The following is a 26,687-nucleotide window of genomic DNA, read 5'->3' on the forward strand; positions in this document are numbered from 1 at the left end:
GGCTTGTAAAGATTTTTTTTACAAGCAAAATAGAAATAAGTCTTTATTCAAAAATGGGTCTTCAGTAGAAGTTTGAAAAGGCTAGAAGCATACTGTCTACCCACAGACTGGGGCAACTCCCCCTCCCTTAGCATCCACGATGTAGCTGAATGGAGATACAGTTCTTCCTCCATCCATTCCCTGATCTCTAGAGCGAAACATACAAACTGTGATAAGATCAAAACCCAGGTTAGAGGCACACCCAGTTTGGGAGTGTTTTTCCTTTCTGTGTTCAAGCAGTGATTTATTTCCATGGGCCTTGGGGACAAATACACAGACAAAAGTTTGTGTTAACTACTGACATGTCTCCATGCACAGAAGGGCTTGGCTTAACCAATCACAGCAGGAGAGAATGGCCAAGAGGAAGTGAAACCTCAGATAGTTCGTCATCAGAAAATGGAGTTGAGCATGTAAACTGGCAGACAGGTGCTGGGTGGGAATAAGCTTGGCAGATACATCAAAACAAAAAATGTGACCATCGGAACACATTGACAGGGTGAAACAGCTGGAGTAGCCTAGGCAAGTGGGTGGGAGGGTGCTGAGATGCAGGTACCCTGAAACACTCAGCAAGGTGTCATACAAAAAGTAAACCGCACCAACACTACAACTCAGCATAGTGCAGCAGCCCAGACGTCTAGTGCTTTGGTGGGATGAACCTGGGTTTTGTCCAGATGTGGTCATTGCCAACTGTGCTGTCTGAGAAGAGTTCAGCTTTAGTCTCATGAACTGGAATAGGTTAATAAGAGGGTTTCTGCCACATTTGTTGGTGATTTATTTGAGAAAATGTGGAAAAGGGCTTGCTGTCAAAGAGAAGCTTTTCAACTGTAGACTTTGGCATACTTCTGTTACTGATGGGATGAGTGATTTCAGGCAGGCATGCCCAACAAGCAGGAGAAGAGTCAGCATGGAATGCTGGGAGAATCATTGCGCTCAGGAGCAAGTAGGGAGCTTGTGGTCTTTAATACTGGCCCTCAGACTTTTTAGATGCAGAAGGTTGCGCGTCTTTCTTATAGAATCCCAGCTGGCACTTAGTATACCCAAGACTCTGCACACTGCCATAATCATCCCAAGAAAGCAGCAGAGAATGATTCCGTGGGTTCTGGAAGGTTTCCCACTGGAGGTGGCATTTGAGTGTAATGGCATTTAAGTGAGGATCATGTAGTGAGGCAGGGGGTGAGGGAGGCTGCCAGAGAAGGAGGCACATGGGCTCCAGAATGGGAAGACATGCTTTGTACCTGGACTGTAGACAGTTGTTAAGAGGCACAGAGACCAAGCAAACAGAAGCTATCTAAGTTGAATGCTCTACCACGCCTTGGTTAAAAAGAAGAAGAAGAAGAAAAAGAGAAATAACTCACTCAGAATTGTGTTTTACAATAAGTGGTGCAAGGAATAAGTTGGCAGAAAAAGAAAAAGGTTCAGTAAAGACTGTTGAGAATCAAACTCTTGAGTGCTAAAGCCTTATTCTGGGCAGTTGTCTTGTGAATGGAAATAAGTGACCATTCATACTGAAGATCTGTCATGGTGACCATGAGAAAGACCCACAAGCCAGTTACGTGATGGAAGGTTGATGGATGGTGGAAGGTAGAATTAACTATTTCTGTGAAGAGAGGTGAATGACAACGTAATTAACTGAATAAAAAGTTAAGCTATGGCAGGTTAAATAGGAAGTGTTTACATAGCTACCCTATAGAGTTTGGTGATCGAGGTGGAGGGTCTCAGGTGGAGAAATGTATGTGTGTGCGTGTGTGTGTGTGTGTGTGTGTGTGTGTGTGTGTGTGTGTGTATGTGTTTTAACTTGGGTGATTCTTAAATTCATGGGAGTAATTATGGTCACTTATATGAGAATTATTTAAACTTTTAGGGGTCATATCAAGGGGCAAAGAAAAGCTCAGAGAACAAGAGAGTGATCACAGAGACACCTAGTGTGAAGCTGAATTAAGATGATGTGACCAAAGGTGTCAGACAAACCAGCAGTGTGATAAGAACAGAGTCAGTATGGGTCGTTGTTGGAAGACTCTAGATCACATCGGGATAGAATGTGTTGAACGTCTTGAGTGTTGAATTATAGGCATAACTGACATGAAAGGATAAAAGGCCTGTGGATAAAAGAAATAGACTGAAATTATATTTTAAAAGTCATAGAAAAATATGATATATGTATGTCTGTATATCATAAGGATGAGGCGCTTATGCTAAAAGAGCAGCCAAATGTAAGAGACAAGAGTAATGCAGTCATATTATCAATACACAGTCTTGAGGTATCTCCGGAAGGCTAATGATTTCAGCACTTAGGTTTTAGTTGTGGTACTATTTGGAGGACTGTGGAGCTTTGGGTCTTGGTGTGTGTTGGGATAGAAATCATAGAAATCAAGGCTCTCGTCCGGACAAACCACACCAGGCCAACACAGTTCCACGTGGAAGAGATTTACTGGACAGAGACAAGGAGAAGAGAGAAATGGGGGGAGAGAGAGAGAGTGAAGAAAAGAGAGCAGGTGACGGGGAGTGGGGCAGCCTTTTATGTGGGCTGTGAAGTAGCTGGCTTCTAGGGGGTCTGAACCAGTGTAAGCTGGGGAATATTTGGCCTTCTCCATGGTAACAGATGCGCCTGTAGGTGGCGCTGCTGCTGGGGGCAAGAACCCACCTGTGGGCCAGCAGAAGTAGTTGTTCACTAAGAACATCCGTGTGCCTGTCACGCTTGTTTGACATTCTGAATTTGTTGTTTTTTGGTGTGTGCTATTCAGTTCACACATTCTTGCCACCAGCGATGGAGCCTCTCCCACACCATGCTGTGTTCTGTGACGATAAACTGAAGTGGCCGTAAAACCATCGGCTGAGTCAAGACCTCCCTCCCTTTGGTTGCCCCCATCAGATGTTCTGCTGCTAACACAAATTTAAACAATGCAGTGGCTCAGTGGACCCCATAATTGTAGATCTTTAGAATGAGAACTTAGAATACGTGTCCCACTTTTCTCTGATTTGTATATTTATGTTGTGAATGGCATAAACTGTGGAAGTTATCTTTCTTATATGATTCAGAAACCATCTTCACAACAACATCATTAAATATAAACAGTGTATGCAGGTAAATTGGGATAGAAATTTGCTGTGCAGTTGCCAAGTACACTCGATTGTGGGAACAAGAGGTCTACAGAGGTTTGGAGCCAGTCTGGGCAATGTTCTGGTGAGGCTGGAAGCCTGGCTCCAAGATAGAGTTAGTTATCCAGAGATTCATGAAGGCCAGCATTGAAACCCTGGCCATTTATCTTTCTGACCAGATGGACACTGGATGTAAAATGTACCCCAGCGTCCAATGCCTTACTTAATGATCTCTGTAGCTTAAGCTCATACAAAGCTAATCATTCATTTTAGAGACACCGAAGTGAATTTCTTAGTCCTGGTGCTGAGACAGAGACATTAACAAGGGGAAAAATAACAGCAGCCAATGATGCTTTTAATAATGGCTGCATTCAGGGCAGTTTTATAAGGTTCAAGTGTACCATCGATACCACGGTAAACTGTGTTTAAACACAGGGACAAGTCATCCTGTTTTGGTGAAAACATAGTAATTAGGATGATTATAGTGAAAATGTAAAGTCATCGGGTCATAAAGACACAGAATGCTGAAGACAGGACATATTACAAGTCATTTAGTATCATCGCCGTAAAAATCTCTTCTACAAAGAGGGAGATTAATAGGGCCTATGGCAAGGTTTGGCACACATTACTAGCAGGCCCAGTACTCAAAGGTAACCCTTATCACACTCCCTAAAGTAAAAATAAGTACTTTGATAAAATGTAAAAAGTGTCTTCTATTTCTGGTGAACCTAGTCTTGAATTATCACCAAAAGAAAACATTTAAATATGGAGTGGGAAATGTTCCTGTTTAGAAGTCAGGAGGTCTATATTCTGTGAACTTAGCTGATTGACAGTTGCTTCATTCATTCATTTACTCACTCACTCACTCATTCATTAATTCATTCATTCACTCACTCACTCACTCATTCATTCATTCATTCATTCACTCACTCTCTCACTCTCTCACTCACTCACTCATTCATTCACTCATTCAGTGTAGGGATTGACTATGAGCAGTCACCGATCGTACTGAGTGTGGCATATCTGTTCCCCTCACCCCTTGCCCTTGACCTAAGGATCTTAGTTTGCTAAGAGCTCTGGGGTGCTAGAGAAGAGCATCCACTCTGAACCTCTGCTGTGGGAAAGAAGAGGGAGGGGGAGTTACAATGGATCGTAAGAGCAATATTGTGTCAAAGTCTGGCTCTCCGTTCATGACTAAACCTGTCCTGTTCAGTCTCTACAATGCAAGGAGTTTGAGTGGCAGTTTCATCTTTCTCTCTGTGCGCAGAGATGGCAGCTCATATGGAAGGTAGGGAGAGCCCACACGTAGCCCCAAGCTGGAGCACCAGGAATGAAAGGTGAACTTCAGCATGTGGAGGAAATGAATTAAAAATTTAAAATGGAGTCGAGTCATCAGCCAAATGCAATCTTGCCTCTCTAGTTGTTCCTATCGGGTGTTCTGTCACTGTGATGCACTATTAACAGAGGTAATGATGTAATAAACATCATCCATCTTCTTTCATATAACCCTGCCGCAGTCTCTACCCAAAGGCGGCAGTCTGAAGCGGGGCTCCCTCCTAATAGACGCACCGTGAACATATGAGTGAATGAGTCCTTGCCATCTGTACTTCTGCGGGGGTCTGTGCATTTGAAGGTTTGCAGAGGACACCTGCGGGACTCTGCCCCAATCAGCTCACTCCTGCACTGTTAGTGACATAGGACCTCATTATTCTGAGCTGCATGAAAACTTAGAAAACACGGCACAGGTGTATTTCCTAGGATTTCATCCTGCTACGGTGGAAAGGGAAGGAAACCGATTTCTTTAAAAACTTCTGTTAAAATGTTGAGTCTCCCACACACAGCTGACCTGAACTGACTTTTATATAACTTGGCCAAATGTCTGTGTTTTCTACTCACCTGCTTTTTAGCCTGGAGTTGTTACTTCTCCTCTGGCTTCGGAAAATGATAAGTGTTTAGGACTGGACAGTTAGTGGCTGCTGGCTGAGGGTGGCTCTGTGTAGTCACCAGGAGAAAGTGGCTCCATTACATCTTCCTTCCTGAAGGCTAAGTGTTAAAGTGACCTCTAACAGCCAATTGCTTCATTAGAATTTCTCTTCTGAGCCTTAGGTACTGTTGAGTCTGTAAGTTCTTATTTATCTGGGAGAAAATGACTGTGATCTGTGTGAAAGGGAGGAGGAGGGACAGACTGGGGGGAGGGGGGAAAGGGAGGGCAGCTGAGGGACACCTAGGGCCCCTGGAGGCTGACCTCTGTTTCCAGCAGCCTCTGTGCTCAGCGCAATGGAATGTCTGCCCTGTGAGAATCATCTGCAGATAAAAAGCAAGCAGAGCACTGGCCAGAGCAATAGCACTAAGGCAAACAGCTGGAGCCTGAAGAGGAGGAGGAGGAGGAGGAGGAGCTTTTGGTGCCTGTCTAAGGGAAAGAAAGCCAAGTATCTGATCTGAATGGAAGTAATCCAGACTCAAGGCAGCAGAGCCTGCTGTTCACATTATCTGCCCATAACACCCAGGGTTCAACAGGACAGGCGCCTTAGGCAGGATCCATAATCTGTCTTTTTCTTCCCGTGTGATGCAGCTCACGATATGCTTGCTTTTAAAACTCGGTCACTTCCCAGAGGGAACCAAAGGGAGGCAGGAATAACAGATAACTGGAGTTTCACAAAGAGAGAAAGGGAAACAGCCTTCTTTAAATATTTACTGTTTCACAGTGAATCCAGGACAGTCACCTCCTCCTGCCCTTTTAGGCCCTCCCCATTCTCTCTCCTTTTTCTCGATCCCCATCAGACATTTTAGGTTGCACTGAGCTGCTTTTGTTTTGTGACTCACTTGCAGTAATCTGCTTAGCCATTCCCATGTCCAAGTCAAACGAATCTCCAGTAGCTATGCCAGGGTGAGGAGTTGAGCTGAAACCACAGCTCCCAGCTCCCCGTTGTGGGCCAGGGTGTTTATCTTGTTTCACATTCATGTTGGCTCGGTCACGCCTCCTTTTCGAGGGATCTTTATGCACCACTCAAAGACCCGCTTACATCTCCCAGTCTTCTGAAAACATGTGAAGGCTGAGTGGCTTGGTGTACAAAAACAGCTTAGCAGCAGGAGCCCTGAACTGAGATGGAAGGATGTCCATTTAACTGGGCTTTCCATTTCAGAACAATGGAATGGGAAATATCACTGATGCGGAAGCCCGCTTCCTTCCTCTCTCCCCTCAATAAAGAGTCCACTGCAAGGAGTCATGCTTCTGTTTCCTTCCCTGATTACATCTATGACTAACAGCATGGACCACATCCTGAGAGACTCCCTTCTTTGTCATTTAGTACATCCTCTCTCTTGGAGCCAGATCTGAAGCTGGGAATTCCATTAGCAACCAGGCTACCATATGTGACAGGAAGGTGGTTCGTGAGTTCTCTGTTTTCAAGGTTCATTCTGTACCTTGAATTGTATAAAGTAATAACATGACATGAAAGCTCCATGGTATGGGAAGGGTTGATTGCGTGTCAGAGGCATCTGAAAGAGTCTAGTGCACTTAGACAAAGAAGTAGACTGAACATGGCCCGCAGACTGGACGTGGCCAGTGCTATCTGTGAGAGGGGGAAGTAGGAGAGAGAATAAGAAAGCCTAGTGAGGATAGACCTAGATTATAGGAAGTGGGGGAGGCCAGACACTGGCTGGAGAGCATTGAAATGTATGACAAGGACTTGTGAACAGGGACTGAGGGAGGCTGGGGCCAGCTTAGACACTGATATGTTGGGAGGTGACAGAGGTATAAGTTAATTGGATATTTTTTTCTCACTTTTGCTGGAGGCAAGAGGAAAGACTCCTTTGGTAGAGGGGAACTGGCTTCACAAGTTCCCGAGGAATGCTGATTTTTATCTAACTTCCAACAACCAACCTATATAGTCCAGGTTGAGCTCATTTCTTGATAACTGGAGTGCCTTTGGGAGTTTGGAGTATCCGAGTTTCCTTTGGACTTGACAGATATGAATAGCTTTTTTACCCTCCACGTCTATTGCACTTCCCCTATGTTCCTTTTACCTTTTAAGATTTAATTCATTTAAGCAAAGACATGATGTTGTTGCCAGATGGAGTTAAAATCTAGTAAAGAGTAAGGACCAGGTGGCCAAATGGAGTCAGGATGGAAGTGAGAAGCTGTACTCTGCCAGAGATCTGCAACTGGGCCCAAGAAAGGTAGTGCACCGTTGGTAGCACACCCAGGTCCAAGAGCACAGATTTAGCAGTCAGGAATAGAAATTTTAGGTTTATTTATTAGCCTACACACTTGGACTGTTTGCTAGACACTTTGATGAATCAGCTGTGCTGGAAATGCTACGTCTCTTCAGCAGAATACACGACAGATGTCAAACTTTGAAATCCACAGGAGCTCAGCACAAGGCTATCTACAATGTCCCTGTATCTGTCACACATCTCTAAAGGAACAGGCTAGGTGAACTTGCCAGTTAAAATGAGGACAAGCAAGCCAAAAGGCCCAAGTTTCCTTCCTCCCTATGTGAGCTTCAGCCAGAAGGAAGGCGTGGCCCCGAGTTTGAGTGAATTTTATGACCTCAAATGATCCAACCAAGAAATCCCCCTTACAGGTGTGCCCAGCTGCAGGGGTCCTCATTAACTCCAGATACAGTCAAGTTGACAATTGAGATTAGCCTTCGAAACACCCTATTACAGTCTTCAAAAAGCAAGAAGCTCCAGGGATTGTCTTTTTTTTTTTTTCTAAAGATTTATTCATTTATTTCATGTATGCAAAATAAATGCTGTTGCTATCTTCAGACTCACCAGGAGAGAGTCAGATCCCATTACAGATGGTTGTGAGCCACCATGTGGTTGCTGGGATTTGAACTCAGGACCTCTGGAAGAGCAGCCAGTGCTCTTAACCACTGAGCCTTAGGAACACAGAGCTGGAACCCGAATCCTCAGCTCTTTGCCCACGATCATTATTAAATCATAAACAGTCCCCACTTATAAATTTTAAGAATTATGGTCTTTTTCACTCTGCAACGTATCATCCTAATGAAATTAACATTCTAAGAACACTTGTATTATTAATTTTGTGTACATGTGGGTATGCATATGGAGGTCAGAGGACCACACAGTAGAGCTGCTTCTCTCTTTCCATCATGTGAGTGGATTCCAGGGATCGAACTCAGGTCATCAGGCTTGTCTGCAGGTGACATTACCTTCCAAGCCATTTCACCAGCCCCTGCCTAACACAATCGATCATGTAACTGTTGCATTGTTTTGATATTTGCTAGAAAACTTGCAAATGAGGGAACAAAAGGTAGAGTGCTCCATATGGAAATGAAAGCACGCAGTTATATCTTCCCAATATCGCCTGCAAAGCTCAACGTGGAAATATGTGTTACTGCCAAAGGAGCAATCCATTTTGGCCTTGCAATCAGGGTGAAGTTGGGGTCCTAAGGGGTGACTGATAGTTTCATCAGGTGTTCATGAGCCATTCAATCACTTCCAGGTCATGAGCAGAGCTGAGTGGGCACTCTTGGCTGCAGCGGCTATTGGCAGCCACATCAGTCATGTGTAGTTCCATTCTCAAGGGTAGCCACCGGCGCCTGCTTATCTCTGGTGTAGTCCGAGTACCTGAAGCTTTCCCTCACAGTCCAAGTCATACTGCAGACACAAGCACATGGCACCGTGGTCGTTGTTTGGAGACTGAAAGACGACACAAAGCCAAGGCAGAGAAAAGGTGATCAAGGCAAGGGCAAAATACTAAGACACCAGGAAGCGCCAGGCGTGAGGAGAAGAGACAGAAGCAAAGATACACCAGGACAAACTGCCAGCATTCTGACCCTCTGGGTTGGGAGCTAGAGGAGAGATGAAAAATAGCTACCTGTTACACACCAACACTATACCGGAAACTCTCTTGGTTCTTTTTACTCGTTTTGCTCTCTCTAATGGTATGTGATAAGGGCTATATTGCTTCATTTCACAGAGCAGGTAGCTGAGCAATGATTAAGAAGCGCAAGATAGGGAGCGACTTGTCTCTCAAAGAGGCAACCTTACCTCCATTATTAGTCCCAAACAGAAGCTTAGAAAGATGCTTTGCTAAATAAGATTATCTTTTCATCTAAAAAAAAAATCTGCCATCATTTTGACAGCTTGTCTAGTTTGTTAATAATGAATGTTTTCATCAACATATCGTGTAAAACAAAGTAAAGATTCTTATTGCGTTTTCTCAAATAGCCATTCGGTAAGACCCTGAACGTGGAGCCCCTCCCCCCAGAACTATAAATGTCACCCAGAAGGAATGTCATTGTCTTAGTTGAATGATTTTCTTCCTAGTGCCACTTGACATATGACGAGGGGCCGTGTATTAACCTGGCGATGGTTGACATTTAGTCAAATTTCATGAAATTGAAATGTCAAACATGAAAATTCCTAATCCACTGGCTCCGTTCTTGCTCCTGACTAGGGCTCGGGCTATGGAAAGAGCTGACACGTTGCATGAGCTGTGAGATACGTCCACAGCTTTGGCCTGCCTCATCCTCACCCCCCACAGTGCTAGAGGAAGGCACGGGGGGGGGGCGGAGTGTGCAGACTTGCCTATGCCCTGTGACTGGACCCCTGCCATTCAGTCCCTGGACCCAGAATATAGAAAAACTGGCATGACGGCAGCCACACTTGACCTCATCCTTGTGAAGAGCTCTTTATTGTTGAGTCTACTTTGGCTTTTATAGCCACTTCATGTGGGAGAGGGCAGCTTCTTCTTTTTTTTTTTTTTTTTCCTAGCCCAGACCTCTAATCTTGGAAACTATAAACTGACACATGATGTACGTTTATACACCTGGCCTTTTCTGGCTATTATGTGCCAGGTTCTGTAATTTTTCTTTCTTTCTATACACCAAAGTTGCATTTTTTTGGCTTTTTAATATGTGCACTAGAATCTCGTGACTTTATACCTTTTCTAATCCTTTCCTGTGGAAATGTTTACCCGTTACTCCGATCTGTCTCAGCTTGAGAGCTCCATGAGTTAGAACCCATGAACATGGCTGCTATTTTTAATTTTGTGGATCCAGTGTCAAAGCATCTTATTTCACTAGTGTCATTAGAGGAAAAGAGTACGTGGAGCATTTTGTCTTGTGTGCACACTGCTCTGGTATCTCCTACTTAAGTAGCAGGTCAGAAAATCAATTCCGAAGCCTAGACTTTCTTGGCAGCAGACTTGAGAATGACTTCTATTTTGGGTATATTAGACATAGATCTAGTGGTGACACAGTCGCTAGCCCCGCTCTGGGAGCTAAGTAGAACTAAAAGGGCTGCACATGTTGATAGTGTAGGGCAGCAGAGCTTCAAATAAGCAAGGTCAGAGTTTCCCATGTTTTCTTTCTTGAAGCGTTTCCTTATAACTTTGCAAAGGAAAAATTGAAATGCAATACTATTGTCTTAATGTTGCAAATGTTGAAAGCACTCTCAAGTAGAATTGACATTTTAAACACTGTCTCATTGATAGTCTGAGGCTTTGGAATTTTACAAAATGTTGATTAAGTATGCGTAAAATATTATTTATAATAGTGTCTTATTATCATAGTCCACTGTGGGCATTAGTTTATGATACCTTCCAAATTCTGGGGTTACAAGCACATGACAATAAGCCAGCTATCACAAATGCTTTAGAAGAAGCAATGTTATATAGAATTTGATAAAGGAGGATTCATTTTTACTAGCTGTGTGATCTTGGATGAGTTACTAGCTTATCTTGGATAGGGCATAATTTCATAACAAGCATTTGTCTTGCTTTATTTAAAAACAATCACATGTTGGTGCAGACTAATTTGAGGCATTTGTAGTGGTACTTATAAAATTACAACACACACACACACACACACACACATATTTGGTATATAACATCAATTCATCTACAAGAATTGCCTGGGAAGAGAATCTCAAGGAGTCATTGTCTACATTGGTTTGGTCTATGGACATGTTTATGGAGGGGAGACAGGCTAAAATGGCATTTTAAATGTGCAATGTACTTGTGATATTGAAGGAAGTTGGAGGCCAACAGCTTTGCTATGCTGATAGGCACCACAGGTAGCCATATCTCTTCTGCAAGAGGTGAGGGAAATGACTCTTTTGGTGGGCAGAAGTTCACTTCAGGAGTTCCTGAAGAATGGCGTTTTGTAACTAACCATCAAAACTCCTATGGTCCAGCTTGAGCTCGTTTTTGGATATTTGGAGTGCCTTTGGGGAACTGGAGGTCATTTTGAGACTGAGAATGACCAGCTGAGGGTAGTGCTTCCCATATGCTAGAGAGCTATACACTGGAGCATGAATGAGGCCCATGGCATTGAAGAAAATTACCTCACCTCTTTCTGTCATTCATCAGATACCAGTAGCTCCTAACCTAGGGAGCAGAGCCTCTTGGGTCCCTCCCTTATCCATGTTGGGATATTGACAAGCTTGATCTAATGTAGGTCTTACACTGGCAAACCACAGCTGAGTGAGTTTATGGGTACAAAGACCCAATCATGTCCAGGAGATAACTGTTTTAGACCAGTCCTCCTTACTTGCTGACTCTACAGTCACACCTGCTCACCTCTTCCTGGATAATCTCTGAGCTTGTGGGGCAAGGTGTGAGACAGATGTCTTGTTTGTGGTTGAACACCCTCTGCAACTGATTGTTGGTACTGAAAACCATATTTTAAATTGGCTAGAAGAATATAATTTGATTTCCAGTCAATGTTGGTTGAATAAAAATCACTTTTAAAGTTTTACTTATTGAATGTTTGGATTTAAAGTATGAAAATTAAATGGTAAGGGGGGAGGGAGAAAGGAGCACTGTTCTAGAAACACATTAACTTTGTATTTGTTACTTACGCTAAAAGCCTGGTTCCTTTCTCAGAGAATTTAAATCTTACTGCCATCTTGTTCATGTGCTTGCACAAATCGACTTAGAATGCCCTCCCAACCCTGCTTATGTGAGAGCATTTTGATTATTGCTAGTGCTAGACTTTCCAAGGTACTTGTGAATGCCTTCCTTACTTTAGATTCTTGAATAGTCTGCTATCTCCCCAAAATGTTCAACAAAATATAGACAGCAATCGGTTTGGAATGAGATAGTCATTATTAATTTACTTTAACTTATTTCAGATACTTATATCAATATATCCACCCTGTTCAAGTGATATCTCATATTGGACAAAATAAGAGTTTGAAGTCTAGTTTTCTGGCCCAGTGTGACTCATTTCCTCTTAGGAGCTATATAACTTATATATTACTTAGATTGTCTATGAGTTTGTTGATAGAGATATAGGTAGAGAAACTGCTTGGCTGAATCCAGTTTCTGATGGAGTATACACTTAGTGGTAGCAAGGATTGAAGTATTGCCATACAAATACAAGAGACACATTTATCACCTATTCACACATAAGTGTTCAGAAACTTGTGTTAACTTCGAGTACCAGACTGATGAGAACGTTTGAGTTTCACAGAGTGATGTAGAAATCTGGGCATATAAGATAATGAAATTCACTCTCCTGGCACAGAAGGTAGGTCAGAGCAATTTCCAGACTGGGATGAAACTTAGTACATGTCTCTGAGTGAGTTATTTTTTTCTTAAACCAAGCTCATCTCACTCACTTTATTAGAAGAATTCTGCCATTTCTCTTGCTCGTTATCCATAATCCCAAGGGACAAAGGGTTCCAAGAATGTTGTGTTTCTAACAATGAATAGTTGTTCTGCATCTCTCATCTATTTTGCTGCTGTGTTTAACTTCGCCTCAAACATTTTCAGTACACACTGTGGGCATGTACTAGTGATCATGAGAGAAAGGAGGGCTGTGTGAAAGTTGGAGCTTACAGAGGTGATGGTGGTACTCACAGTAAACCTCACACTGAAATTGGTATAGTGTCTCTAGAAATGACTGAATACCCAGGCATGTCCCTGGAACTCTATCAGCAAGATAAGGAAATAAAGAAAAATATTCTAGATCCAGTCCATATGACATTTTACTTGCTCAACGAGATAAAGATAGCCCACAGTATATGAGTCTTATACATGTTAATTTGCAGTATTGAGACAGTTTTCTGTCTTTCATCTTTGTAGACATATGATGGCTCAAGTTCTGCCAACACCCGTGTTGCCAGAATATGTGGAAGACAACAGCCACCTAACTTTGTCACCTCTTCAGGGAACAGCCTCTTTGTGAGATTCCAGTCTGGGTCTTCCAGACAGAGCAGAGGCTTCCGAGCTCAGTTTGGGCAAGGTAAGTATTCTTTGAGTCACCTGACCCATTCTTAGTGGTATAATGACACCAGACTTCATAAACTGATCACAGCTTCCAACCTAACATGCAAATGTTCAGATAGGAAAACTTGTGAGTATTTTAACTGTTCATACAAGTTATTTATCTTTATGTACCTAGCATGATGATGATGTCTTGGGATACATAAATCTCCTAAGTGCTGTGTTTTTAGAATAATGTTTAATGGTATAGTATCAGCAATACATAAGACAGAATTAGCCAAATTCGTTTGCCTAGCAGCTATCCAAGGAGACACACAACTGTGAGTCAGGCTCTACCTACATGGAGTGGTTTTCCTCACTGCTGAATCTCACAGTTTTCTATTGTTTTTGTCCTTAAGTCGACATTTTCACCCATTGCCATCCATCAGACTTTTCTCAGAGATTAATCTTCGTCAAATCAATAGGGAAGAAACTCAGAGATTAAAGAGATTTTTCACTGGTTTGAGTGGACCCTTAATTTTTATCTGGATGACTCAGATCATCAAAAAATTCAAATAATTTTTTAATTAAAACAATTGTACATGTATTTACTTGTGTGTGTGTTGGTACACTTGTGGAGGTCAGAAGACAACTTATGGGCAGGTCTCTTCTCGAATCATCTGGGTCTCAGAGATTGAACTCATTTGGCAGGCTCGGTGGCAAGTGCTTTTATCTACTGAGCTGTCTCACTGACCTCACCTCCAGTAATGTTTGCCTGGCTAGTCATCATACCACGGTCTACACCCATATTAGGAGACATATAGGTATCTCATTAATGAACAATGCTAGATGGACACAATTTCTGAGTCAGTCCTCTCAAAGGTACACTGAAGCCATTGGAGGAAGACACTATGTGTGGTCTATCATTCTCATTGATTTCAAAGACAACCCAGTACTTAACCCTTTTTTCTTCAATACTTAATGGTTAAGTGTTGCTTTAGAGTAAAACTTCCCTATAGGCCTGTCTGAACTTCAGTAACAGCCTCCTCAAACTCACCCACCCTTGCTCCATCTTTCTTCCAAATAACTTGTAAGAGAAGCACACTCTGATCACCTTAAGGTTCCCCATGGCTGTCCTTTCTCTGTGTGGATTAGAAGATAAAAGGCAACTCCTTCCAACTGTTAACTATAGTCCCCAAACCTGTCCTGACCCTTTTACAATGCTGCTTCCAATTCTGTTTAAGCCTCCCATGCTTTAGTCAAGACTGTATGAACATGGCCCTCCTTCCCTTCCATTGCTCAGGCTGTGCACTACCCCTCCCCCACTCTTTTCACCCTAGACATCCTGGCTCAGTCTTGACTTCTCTGGAGACCAGGACCGAACCATGCAACACACCCTCCTCTCCTTGGTTCCCACAGCAACAAGCTTCTTTCTTTAACTTGTAATCATCTTTATACATGGAGTGTTTCTAGAGAAAAGACTCATTATGAATAAGCTATTTCCCCCTTATAATTTATGAGCAAACAGAGTAAGTGAATCAAAGCCAGAGTATTGGCTGAATAATTCAGATAATTCACAACCATTTAATGTGTTGTTCTATGCTGTGTACCCACTTCTTGTAATTGAAAGACATAAATGTAAAATAAGTGTTCTCTTATTATCTGATGGCTTATATACAACTTCCTTAGCATGTGCTATGGAAATAAGAAGAATGTGTTTGCATTTTCATACACTTAATGATTGTTTGGTATAGTTGGATGGGACCAAAAGTGTATGACATATGTGTCTGTACTTCCCAGTGTGCGGATCCCACATCATTACCGACTCTTCTGATAGTATCTTCTCTCCACACTTCCCTAACTACTATCCACCAGCCCAAAACTGTACCTGGATAATTGAAGCTCAACCTCCATGTAAGTAACAAAACTAAAAAGGAGGGGAGTCTGGGGCAAGTGGTTTCTTTGGGAGGTAAGGCTGCGAGTTCCATTTAACCTCTACAGTGGGTAGCAACTGGTGTTTGGCTTCTTCTTTTGCAAATTCTGGCTCCTGGGATGCATGGAAACAGCCATTTTCTGGTCTAGTCAAAAAAGCATTTAAAATTGATGTATATTAATTTAAAAGAATTTTTAAGGCTAGATATGGTAAGCCTAACACTCTTCTGGCTAAGGCAGAAGGATTTTGTGTTGGAAACCAGCCTTTGGCTCAATAGCAAGTTCAAGGCCAGCCTGAGTAACATCTGGAGACCTTGTCTCTATAAAGCAAACAAACAAACCAAGGACTGGGAAGAACCCAATGGACTGAGCACTTACCATTGTATCACCATTGAAGCTCTTGGTTTGATCCTCAGAACTTAATGAATCAAAATGGTACCACATGCTTGTCATTCCAACACGCACTAAAGTAGGTGAACCAGAAGTTCAAGGTCATCCTCTATTCATAGCCAGTTGAAGGCTACTCTGGGATCAGTGAGATCCTTGGCCCAACAACAAACAAGCAAGCAAACGAAAGACAAAGGACTGAGGATGCCATTGCTGGAACACTTACCTGTCTATGATGCACAAAACCGTAGGTGGGACCCCAGCACTGTTAAACAGTAGTTGTGCTCATGTGTGGTACACTGGAAGGCATGTGGGATTGAAGGTATGCAACAATAACTAATAGATGAACATCTCTTGAAATGTGTTCCTGAGAGAAGTAGATGGTGATTGGATACATGGATGATAAGAAAAGATTGGAGAAATACCTTACGGTTAGAGGATACAGGGCTGCAAGCTATTGATCACTAGAAGGAAAACTAATTGTAAAACTTGGTCTTTCCTGCCGTGTGTGTATTTGTGAAATCAGTGCAGGCCTAGAAGCCCTCAATAAATGACTACTTTCTCTTCTTTTTGGGGTATTAGAATTCTATTATGCGACATGGTAATAGTCTGTCCACAGTTTCCAGGCACGGCAGAATAGCTCCGAGTAGACAATTCCAGGCCCCAACTAAGAATCCTTTTACAATTGAACCCTATCCCCCTTTAATGTTTCCAGGAAGAAGGTGTGATTTAAGACACAACATGGGAAAGCCATTAAGTTCTCTTCTCTGTTCTTTAGTTAATGTCCTTGTGAAAATAGGACACTCACTTAGGCAAACCAGGTCCCAGCACAAAAGAATTCACCTTACATATTATCTAATACTTTCAGAAGCTGATAGTGTGTATGTTGTGACCATGCATAACATGCAGAAACCAATGGATGATGTAATCCTTAGCCTTTTGGGGATGGAGAGAGAGGGTGGAGCCCTAGCAAAGCCAAGATAAAGAAGCCCCCTGCATTGAGCTCAGCAGTTTGGTGCCTCCTCCCTGTTCTCTAATGAGCTGCAAAAATATCTAGATGAAAGATCTCACCGCTGCAAGGACAGCAACAGGAAAAGATCCCTTTCTGCAGATTAGAAACGCTGTAAAGGACAACAAAAGGGAAATGTAGTCTGGGCACTGACTGTTCCTTACATGACTCAAAGGGTGCCTGATGCATGATTCAGAAGCTCTAGGGCGCTGCTTCTGACCCGTAAATAAACTTGAGTATGCTAGGGCCCGTGTCCAGGGGGAGAAGCGTACCTTAGTATAAGTGCATGCAAGGAAACTAAGATCGGAACCTAAGAAAACTAAACTGTTTAGGAGAATGCTTCTGAGAGGAACACAGCAATGGCTAACAAACAACAAGAAAGAACAGAACAAGCCTAAAATTATATTTTTCAATAAGACGTCTCCAGAAGTCCCTGGGATGAACCTACCCAAGAGTCCAGATTTACCATGCCTGGCATTTTGGATTCTACAGGCATTTTCAAAAGCATCGATTCTGTTACTCTTCAAAGGAAGCCCTTTAGCACAAAGCTTAGCCCTCAGCTCTGTTTACTCACCCCACCCCTGCACGAAGCTGCCAAATTCCTTCTTTCTTGCTGGAAAAGCCTCATCTGAGAGTACCAGGGGCAAAAGTCTCTCTGTGCTGCATGCCAGTGTTTTATTAAATAACCAACACTCTTCTCTCTCTTTTTTTTCTACAGTCGATCACATTAGTCTCTCCTTCAGTCACTTTTACCTTCAAGACAGTACAGATTGTACACAGGACTTTGTGGAAATTTTGGATGGGCGTGATGACGATGCACCCGTCCTAGGTACCGGAGATTCAGTCATTTCACCTGTAGTCTTGGCACGTAGTGTGTATGTGTGTGTGTGTGTGTGTGTGTGTGTGTGTGTGTGTGTGCACAGGTGTGTGTGCACATGCGTGCATGTACATGTGTGTGTGCATGTGTGTGCTCCAGTGTATGTGGGTGTGTGTGCATGTGCACACACAAGTGTTCACTGTGTTGACATTCAAGGTTACAGTGTTTCCAATAAGCACAAAGAGCCTCAGAAGCCACATAAAAATAACCAGAGGGCAGGGACGCAGGATAGTGTGGGGCCAATGAAATTCAACTTATTTATGTTCGACATGTAGTTTGTGTATTTTAATTTGTTTCTAAAATACAAGTTGAAGATTCTAGATGACAATCAGAGGCAGTACCAGTAGTGGAACAAAGACTATTTCGGCAATCGACAAAATTCTTTCAGAAGTTTCTGCACAGTACTTTAATATATTTCTTATATTCCACTGGACATGTTTCTTCTGTCTCCGGTGGAAGGAAAATATTTTAAGTTAATTAATTAACTTAATTAAGATTCCCCCAGTCAGTGTGCTAGACATCCTGATAAAGTGTATGATGTAGCTCCTCAAATGGTTCAGACAAAACAACCTCATGTGCTTTAAGCTTTCTCCATGAGACTTTACCATGGCAAAGCCTCCTTGGCAGAGGGTGAGCTCCATCAGAGGGCTCTTCAGTGCTTATTCCTGTGCTCAGAACAGAGCCTGAGAGAGCAAAGAGCAAGCCCGAGGCACACCCCTCATTGTACTATTTGTGATACGAATCCATTCACATCGGACCATTATGTCACATAATGCCTATTCCTCCTGGCTACTGTGGAGTACTGTTCTAAGTACTTTTTAAGGGGTAACTCAGGTCTTTGCACGCTTATGACATGGGTTCCATTATTTCTAATACGTCCTCCTCTTCACAAGAGGCAACCGAGTCACACAGCATCCACATTACTTGTTTCAGATTACGTAGCTAGTAAATGAAAAGTCAAGCATTGAACCAACCAATGTAGCTGGTCCATCATCTGGATATGGTCACATCAGCTTTCCTCCATCCTCCTAGTGTTTTCTATCGGGTTTGTAAATCATCCTGGCCACGCTCAGATTTGAGGTTCATCTTCAGTGGTCAGGCATTGTCTCGGACACAACGCTGTTGGGACTGGTTCTCACTGTGATTCCTTGTGTGTGCCTAGTGAAGCTATGTGTGGTCCCTGCCGTGCCGTCACTCACTGCCGTGTGGTTCTCTTCACCCTTTAGGCCGTTACTGTGGAGATTCCCTGCCCCATCCCATCGTATCATTTGGCAATACCATGACAGTGAGGTTTGTCTCTGATGCCACACGCAGTTCTAATGGCTTCCTTGCCACCTATTCCGCATCAATGTCATGTAAGTAAGCGGTACTAGCATCAGCAGATGACCTCAGGGTTAGCAGGCATGGGATAGAAATCTTTGTCTTCTTCTTTGGGACTCTTCTCATTGAAAGTTGGAAGTTAGTTCCTGAAACTACCCCCTATACCTTCTCTGTAAGTGAAAGTCTAAATTCTGACAACCATGAGGTCTTGAAGTGAGGAGACTCAGCTGGAAGCCTGGCCATTAGGTAAACCTTGTTGTCTGGGAGACCTGTTCTCTGCAGTCACAGCATGTGTTTGCTAAGGTGCTCCATGACGACCAGTTCGGTGAAGCTCTTATGTACAGCCCCAAGGTTACTCTTCTGTTGTCTGTGTTTGGTGGGGTCAGGTAGGTCCACTGTGTGGTAAGGCACATAAGCAGGAAAGAAAGAATGCCCTCCAGCATTGGAGCCGAAGGTGGAGAATGGTGTGTTCTTCCTGGCTCGGGAAGCTGGGCAGTTTCTTTTCTCATGGCAGCCAGGGAAAAGTCCCCTCTCTCCCAGGCCAGGGTTGAAGAACATCCTGGCCAAGATTAAAAACAAATCTTTTGTTATCTAAGGTTCTAGTTCATATGGAGAAAGGCATTTAGAAAAGTTCCTTTGCGGCCCACCATACTGTGGTGTTCTTGGCTTTCTGTTTGCAGAATCCTCCTTCGGTTACTGTGTGTGACACAGATGTTTCTCAATATGGAAGGGAAGAGCTTCGTCCCTCACTGCAGATACTCTAATACTCTTCTTCTGTGTCTGTGGTGTCTTCCATGTAGTCTGTGCTCTGAAACTCCCTTTGTTTGTTTGGCCTTTCAGTTTGTGGTGGAGCCTTCTACATCGCCGATGGCATCTTCAACAGTCCTGGTTACCCAGGAAGCTACCATCCAAACATAGAGTGTGTCTGGACCATAGCCAACTCCCCTGGTAACCACCTGCAGCTGTCCTTTCTGTAAGTCCTTTTCAGGGCATGCTTCTTGGGTGGTAAGTCTTCGGGAGGACACACTGCTGCTAAGGCTGACCAGCAGCCTGTGTCCATCACGTCAGCAGAGAGAACACATGGGAACCCTAAGAAGGCTTTTCCCAATGTTCTGTTCCACTTGTAGCTTCAGCTGTATAAAGAATTAAGAATTTCTCAAGAGTATTTTTTTTCAACAGAGAGAGAGAGACAGACAGAGAGACAGAGAGACAGAGAGAAACAGAGAGAGACAGAGAGAGACAGAGAGAAAGACAGAGACAGAGAGACAGACAGAGAGACAGAGACAGAGATAGACAGAGAGAAAGACAGAGACAGAGAGAGAGGGAGTGTTTGACTTCATTTGGCCTTCTTTACCCACGTGCTCTATCCATATTCTAACCCACCCTTCCTTTCCTATCAGAGAAGTGATTTTGGATAGGTTTTTGTTTTATTTAAATGAACAGTTGGCTCCTAAAACTACTTTCAAGATTCTCATTGAACCTTAACACTTTTGGAATATGGACGGTGGATTGGAGTGAAAAGGAAATTTTGTATGTTCCAAGTAGACCTAGGTTAGATTTAACAGCAATAGAATTTCCAAGAAGTAGATGTAATGGGGAGATGTTATGTGGTATAGGATTGCCTTGTTTTGCAGTAAAGCAGTTCCAATGAGCAACCACATCTTTAATTCCAATACTCAGAGGGAGAGACAGGCAGATCTCTTTGAATATGAGGCTGGCCTAGTCTATCTTATATGCTCCAGGACAGCCAGAGCTACATAGAGAGACTGTCTCAAAAATATATAAATAAAAATAGACAGACAGATATAGAGATAGATAGTAAGCAAAGAAATATGTACTAAAGACATGTTAGCATTTAAGTTACCATTCTGAATTCAATGTCACACTATATTACATACATATGTCATACTATATTACATGCTAGTAGGGTCAAGTTGAAATCATTGATTCTTTGTTGCTGTTGCTTTTCACATGTCCTCAGTGTGTAGCCCACAATGACCCAAACTTGTGATTCTTGCCTTGCCATGCAGAGATACCAGGCATGGGCAGCAATGATCCCCCTGCCTTTCCTTGCCATGTAGGGACAACAGGCATGCATGACAATCCCTGGCAGTTACGTTGAGAGAAGAGCATTCTTTGCTGGCTCTTCCTTGGAGACATGACCATTTGTGCAACCAGAACCGATTAGAAATGAGACAAGCTCAAACACTGCAAGTTGCTTTCTTGCATCCATCAGTCAGCCCATGCCTCCTCAGGGTGCAAGTGACATACTGTGCATGATTTAAACTGCCAAGTAGGGATGTTTGGAGTTCATTTTCCCTGCACTCATGACATTTCTTATGTAATAAGAAATTGTACAACTGTACATCTAATAATCTCTCCACAATGCGTGTTTCTATTCGACACGTTTATCAGTATCCTGAGCACACAGAGATGCATGCTTCTTCCCTGGGGGTGCCTTACAGATAGTGATGAGAAAAGTGCCCTCCTGTCTTAGTGATGAAGTTCAAGGGCCCTCCATGCAACTTCTTGTACCTCAATACTTGCCAAGTACTTGAGCCTCTTTTCTTGGTCTCTTTCCTCCTACCTTCACCACATTTATGTTGTACACCCTCTGATGGTCAGTGGTTCTTGGAACTAGGGTCGGTCCTATTCTTTTAAGAGTGAGTTTGGGCTATACCACTTTGTGCTCCTGGCTGGTCCTGCACTTCAATCCACCCTCCAAGGAACTCTTTGGATTCTTGAATGAAAGACATAACACACACACACACACACACACACACACACACACACACACCAGTTAATTTTAAAATGCCTTGGATACCTCAAAGACTGGGCACTCCTAAACCTTCCCCTGCCACCCCAGGCCCAATCAGAAAAGTGGCCAGTGGTCACTAACCTGAAATCTCACATGGCTTGTTGGCTTTCTCTCTGCAGCTCTGACATCCTAACCTTCTTTTCAAACTCATGTTGATCTCCCCTTTCTCTCCCCCATGTTGTAGTCCTCACAACTCTAAGGGTCCCACCCTGTCTCTCTTTGCCCAGCCATTGGCTGCTGGCATCATTATTGATTGATTGATTGATCGATCAAAAAACCAACTGGGGACAAGGACCTTTAGTGTTTGGACATGTGGATACACTGTTGAATCAAGGCATTCAAAACAGTTTCCAATAGTTCTTGACAAATTTATTGATAAGTCAACTTTTAAAAAACTATTGAATTGAAACCTCAAAATATTTATTTCATCCTTAGAGGAACACCAATAAACTTGAAGGTTCCCTGTTAGGATTAAAGATACTAAATATTAAAATACATAGCCCAAGGGCATGATAAAGCAGTGTTCAGTGAAGACTGTTTCTTTTATTCTTTGTTATGACTGAAGAGTCTCTGGGGTGTTTCAGGAACCACACTTCATGCTCCACACTAGCCTAGCACATAGGTGTTAAAGTTAGCCTGTGGGCATGTCTGTAGGGCAGTGTCTTGATTGCTGTGGGCAGGCTCACACAGTTACCTTACCCAGTGTGGTCCTGAACTGTAGAGGAATGGCAGGTGCATGTCAGCCTGGGCGTAAGGCTGTAAGCAGTGTTCCTTCTTGGTCTTTGCTTCAGGTCTTTTCTCCAGATTCCTGCCTAGAGTCCCTACCAGACCGAGCCATATGACTGTAACCTATAAACCAAGTTAAATCTTTCCTTGGGAAGTTAGTCTTGATAACGATGTCTATCACAGCAACAGAAAGCAAACAAGGACAGGAAGGGCCCTCCATTGCACCAGCGACAGACATTAAGTCCTAATTACTAAACAGAAAAACCCGGTGACTCAGTTGTTCCTTTGCTCACCTGTATGCTGTTTCTTTGACCTTTGTGTTCCTTGCATGAGCCTTTGTTGTTAAAGTGGTTTTTGGAGAACGCAAGTTGCTTTTACTGTGTGTGTTAATGCTAATGAGACAGGCTTCTTCGCAAGGCAGCCCTGAGTTATTTTTGCCCTGATCTAAACTACATCCAGATGTGGGCTAGAACTCTTCCCTGCGGCGTGTGACAGGCATGCGAACCACATCAAGTTCTCAAACATAGGTTTTAGATTATGGATGCTGTGGTGAAACTGAGCAGAGAGGGAAAAAATGGATAAATGATAGTTGAATTTGCAATGAAAAGGAGAGAGGAGAAATGAAACTTCTATAAAACAGATATTCAAGGGGACTAACAAAAACTGCTCTTCAGGCCAGCAGAGGATTATGAGGAAATGACTGGTCCTGGTAGCAGATCAGAACTAAGATAAACAGAAGCAGAAACGACATTATTTTTGTTACACGTTGTATTTTTACTTACAGATCTTTGCCAAGGGGTAGATTTGCTTATAAAATGTACTAGTCTAAAACAAAGATTGCTGAGAATAAAGCTTTCATAACAATTTTGGTTTGACTTTTGTGAGTTTCACCAGTGTAATTCCTGATGGGAAGCTGTTTCTTCTGTTTACAACTGGGAGGCAGTCGGAGAGATAGGAGAGCCTTTCCCCGTGTCTTCTCCTGAATCACTGGTCAGAATTTTAAGGAACATTCAAATCACCTGAGTTTTGCTAAATTTCATACCCTGATTTAGTTGCCATTTAGAGCTAGATTCTCCCACCAATCATCTGAAAGTACAATTACCTATTTTTTTATTTGAAACTATATTTTCATAGAATATTTTCTGATTGAGGTTTCCCTGCCTCCAGTTCCTCCGAGGTCATCCCCTTTCTCACCCAACCAAATCTAGACTTTTTCTTCTCCTTAGAATATAATCGCCTAAAATAATAGTTATTATTATAAAAGAAAATGACATAAGGACAAACAAGAATAGCACAAAACAAATCAGAAAAACAAAAAAGGAGAAGCATAAGAAACACAGAGTCTGAGACAGGGTCACACACGGAGATAAACTATGAAACCAAAATTAGAAGCTATAATATACAAGGGAAAAGATCTGTAAGGGAAAGGGAAACAATGCCCAGGAAAGCATATGGGGTCCAGATTCTTTCTTTCAAACGAGTGCTCATGTGGTGCTGGGTGACTGGGTCGCCCTGCAGGCTTCAGGAGAACAGTTTCAAAGTGAGTCCCTGGAATCACCTTCTGAGATGAGAGAAGCCTCATCTCTCTCTTCTCAAAGGCAGAATAAAACAGCTTCAGTACGTTTCACCCCGGGGGCTGATTTCACTAAGTGTAATGAAACTGAGCCTGCATTATACTGTTTACCTTATAGGTAGTACTGTTGTGCATTTGCTTATTTCAAAGTTCCAAAGACGGTATCATCTGTAGTACGAGTATATATTTCTTATATTTGAGTGCACATATGAAAACTGTAAATTGATTTCGGCACCAGAAGGATGTCCTATTATTGTAGCAACATTTTTACTATTGAAACCCTTCGGCTCATGGGGGGCAGAAGAAGGGCTTGAATCTTCTGGAACTGGGATCAGGATAATCTTTTATTTGTTTCTAACTGTTTGTTTGTTTTCAAATTAGATCCTTCCAGTTGGAGAATTCTCTAAACTGTAACAAGGATTTTGTGGAAATCCGGGAAGAAAATGCCACGGGCCCCTTGATAGGACGATTCTGTGGAAACTCCCTCCCTGGCAATTATTCATCAACTGAGGGACATGCTCTGTGGGTCAGATTTGTCTCTGATGGCTCAGGCACTGGCATGGGCTTCCAGGCCAGGTTCAAAAACAGTAAGATGGTTTGTTTCCATAATGGCTTCCAAAATGCACCCTGCAGACTAGGAATAATAGTAAGTTTTAGTGTGGTACTAACTAAGGAGCATCCTCCGCTCGGCCTTCTTTTCCAAGATTGTAAAATAATATACAGAAAAAATCAATTCTTTATGGATGACTCACTGATGGAAAAGGAAAGTGTGCTCAATGCTTTGAGTGTTCTTTTCAGGCTCCAGTTCTTTCTGCTATTAATGTTTATGATCTTGTGCAGACTGGTCTTTTCATATACCTCAGACAGTTCCACCAAACATGTTTATTCGGCCTTTTAAATACATTTCTCAAACTTAGACCTGTAGAAAAACTTTGGGATTGGCTTAGTCATTCAGATAAAACCTGGGCTATTCTTCCAAATGCAGATAAAATATTAAGTATTTTATTCTTTAACAAGCTTTTCCATGATTGGAAATACCCTGTGTTGGTTCTCTTCTAGAATTTAAAAAGAAAATATTTTCTTTCATAAACATAGAAAATTTAGTAATCATAATTAAGGTGTGAGATAGTGCTCTACTCCCCAAGTCCCCTGGTGTCTGGGACCCTTTTCACACGGAAGCTGCCTCATCTTTCCATACCCTGCAGCCTTTTAAGGAGATGCAATTCCATTGCAGCCATCCTTGAGCTAATAGTCCAGAAAACCAAAGGCCAAGCGGTATTTCTTTCAGTAGTCAGAAGAAAAACGGCAGGCAATTAAAAGCACCCTTTCCGACAGTCCTGCCCTTTGTTTATGTCCTCAGTTTAGTTCTCTTTTGTTTTTCATTTAATTAAGGAACAATTGTAAATAGGTCTGATTTACTATTCTGTTTTTTCTCCTAGTATTTGGCAATGATAATATTGTGGGTACTCATGGGAAAATCGCATCTCCCTTCTGGCCTGGAAACTACCCCCAAAATGCCAATTACAGATGGATAGTAAATGTGGATGCATCTCATATTATCCACGGTAGAATCTTGGATCTGGACATAGAACCCACAATGAACTGCTTTTATGACAATTTAAAGGTAACTTTCTTTTGTGAGGGGGAATATTTATATACTTTGATAGATATCATTGGCAAAAACAAGTTGAAATTCATTCCTATTCAAGTAAACAACAGACATAGGAGGTGGTCCTCCCACCTCACAGCTGGCGACTCACCATCATCCATACAAAACTGGATCTGTGATTTTCTGTTCTGTAGCGAATTGGTCTGAAGCATTATAACTGTGCTATTGACTGTCTCAGCATGTCTATGTGCCCTACTTACGTGTTCATTCTGACTTCTGTCCTGCTTTCCTGTTTCTTCTTCTATTTGCTTGTATTGCTCTGCCATGTTTTGTTGAAACAACATGTAATAGAACCAAGTTAGGTTTATCTCCAACCAGCTTTCAAATAAACGAGACTCAGACTATGGTTCTTTTATGTGGCTTTGACAGCTGTTGGGGGTAACCCCTAATCTACTCCTCTAACTGCTGGTCTGGCTACCTTCCCAGCGGTACACCTTAATACATGTTGTTTCTCCTGGCCGTGCTCAAGGTCCATCTCCCCTCATGGCAGCTTCCTACTTCCTGTCTGCTTTTTCCTCACTCCATCAGGTAACTCAAACCCACCTACCAGTGAGCAGCTGTAGCCAATACTGTTAAACCAATCATATTAAATTAAGGAATAAGGTTTGGGCAACCAAAGTTTAAATGTAGGAACTCATTAATATGCTCAGATCTTGGGGTACAAAGTTTAGCATAACAACACATAGCAAGAGACGAAGCCTCAACAGCAACCTGGGCATTTTATTAAGAGAAGTCTTTGTTACAGATGCAACCCCAGTGTTAGGGTGGAGAGAGAGGAAGGAAGCATAGTGCATACTCAGAGTAAACAGACTTAATCAGATAGAAAACCATCTGTTTGCTCAGCCTTAAAACCCGAAAGAATGATATAAAAATCAGAGAATAAGAATAGAAGAAATTATGGTGGCCTTTGCCTCCCTACACTGGCTACTCTGTGAATTCCATGGCCATGACACAGTCACTCTTCTTGGCAGCTCATACTCAAAGCAGAACCTAGTGACTGACCACATGATGCCCAGTAGGTGTGGAAATACTTGAAACATAATTTGAAAAAATATGCT

General features: G+C 42.5%; 1 protein-coding gene across 1 annotated transcript in view; it reads left to right on the forward strand.

Moving 5' to 3' along the window:
* Window positions 1-26,687, forward strand: part of CUBN (cubilin) — a gene marked incomplete at its 5' end in the record, with an annotated part of 201,706 nt that overhangs the window by 104,294 nt on the left and 70,725 nt on the right. Inside the window, 7 exons of the mRNA XM_080917996.1 lie at window positions 13,199-13,358; window positions 15,119-15,232; window positions 17,365-17,475; window positions 18,750-18,878; window positions 19,684-19,816; window positions 24,342-24,547; window positions 25,400-25,584. Coding sequence (XP_080774122.1) covers window positions 13,199-13,358; window positions 15,119-15,232; window positions 17,365-17,475; window positions 18,750-18,878; window positions 19,684-19,816; window positions 24,342-24,547; window positions 25,400-25,584 — 1,038 coding nt within the window. The remainder of the gene's footprint in view (window positions 1-13,198; window positions 13,359-15,118; window positions 15,233-17,364; window positions 17,476-18,749; window positions 18,879-19,683; window positions 19,817-24,341; window positions 24,548-25,399; window positions 25,585-26,687) is intronic.

The sequence above is a fragment of the Micromys minutus genome (genome assembly GCF_963924665.1).
Source record: "Micromys minutus genome assembly, chromosome: 6".
Taxonomy (NCBI): domain Eukaryota; kingdom Metazoa; phylum Chordata; class Mammalia; order Rodentia; family Muridae; genus Micromys; species Micromys minutus.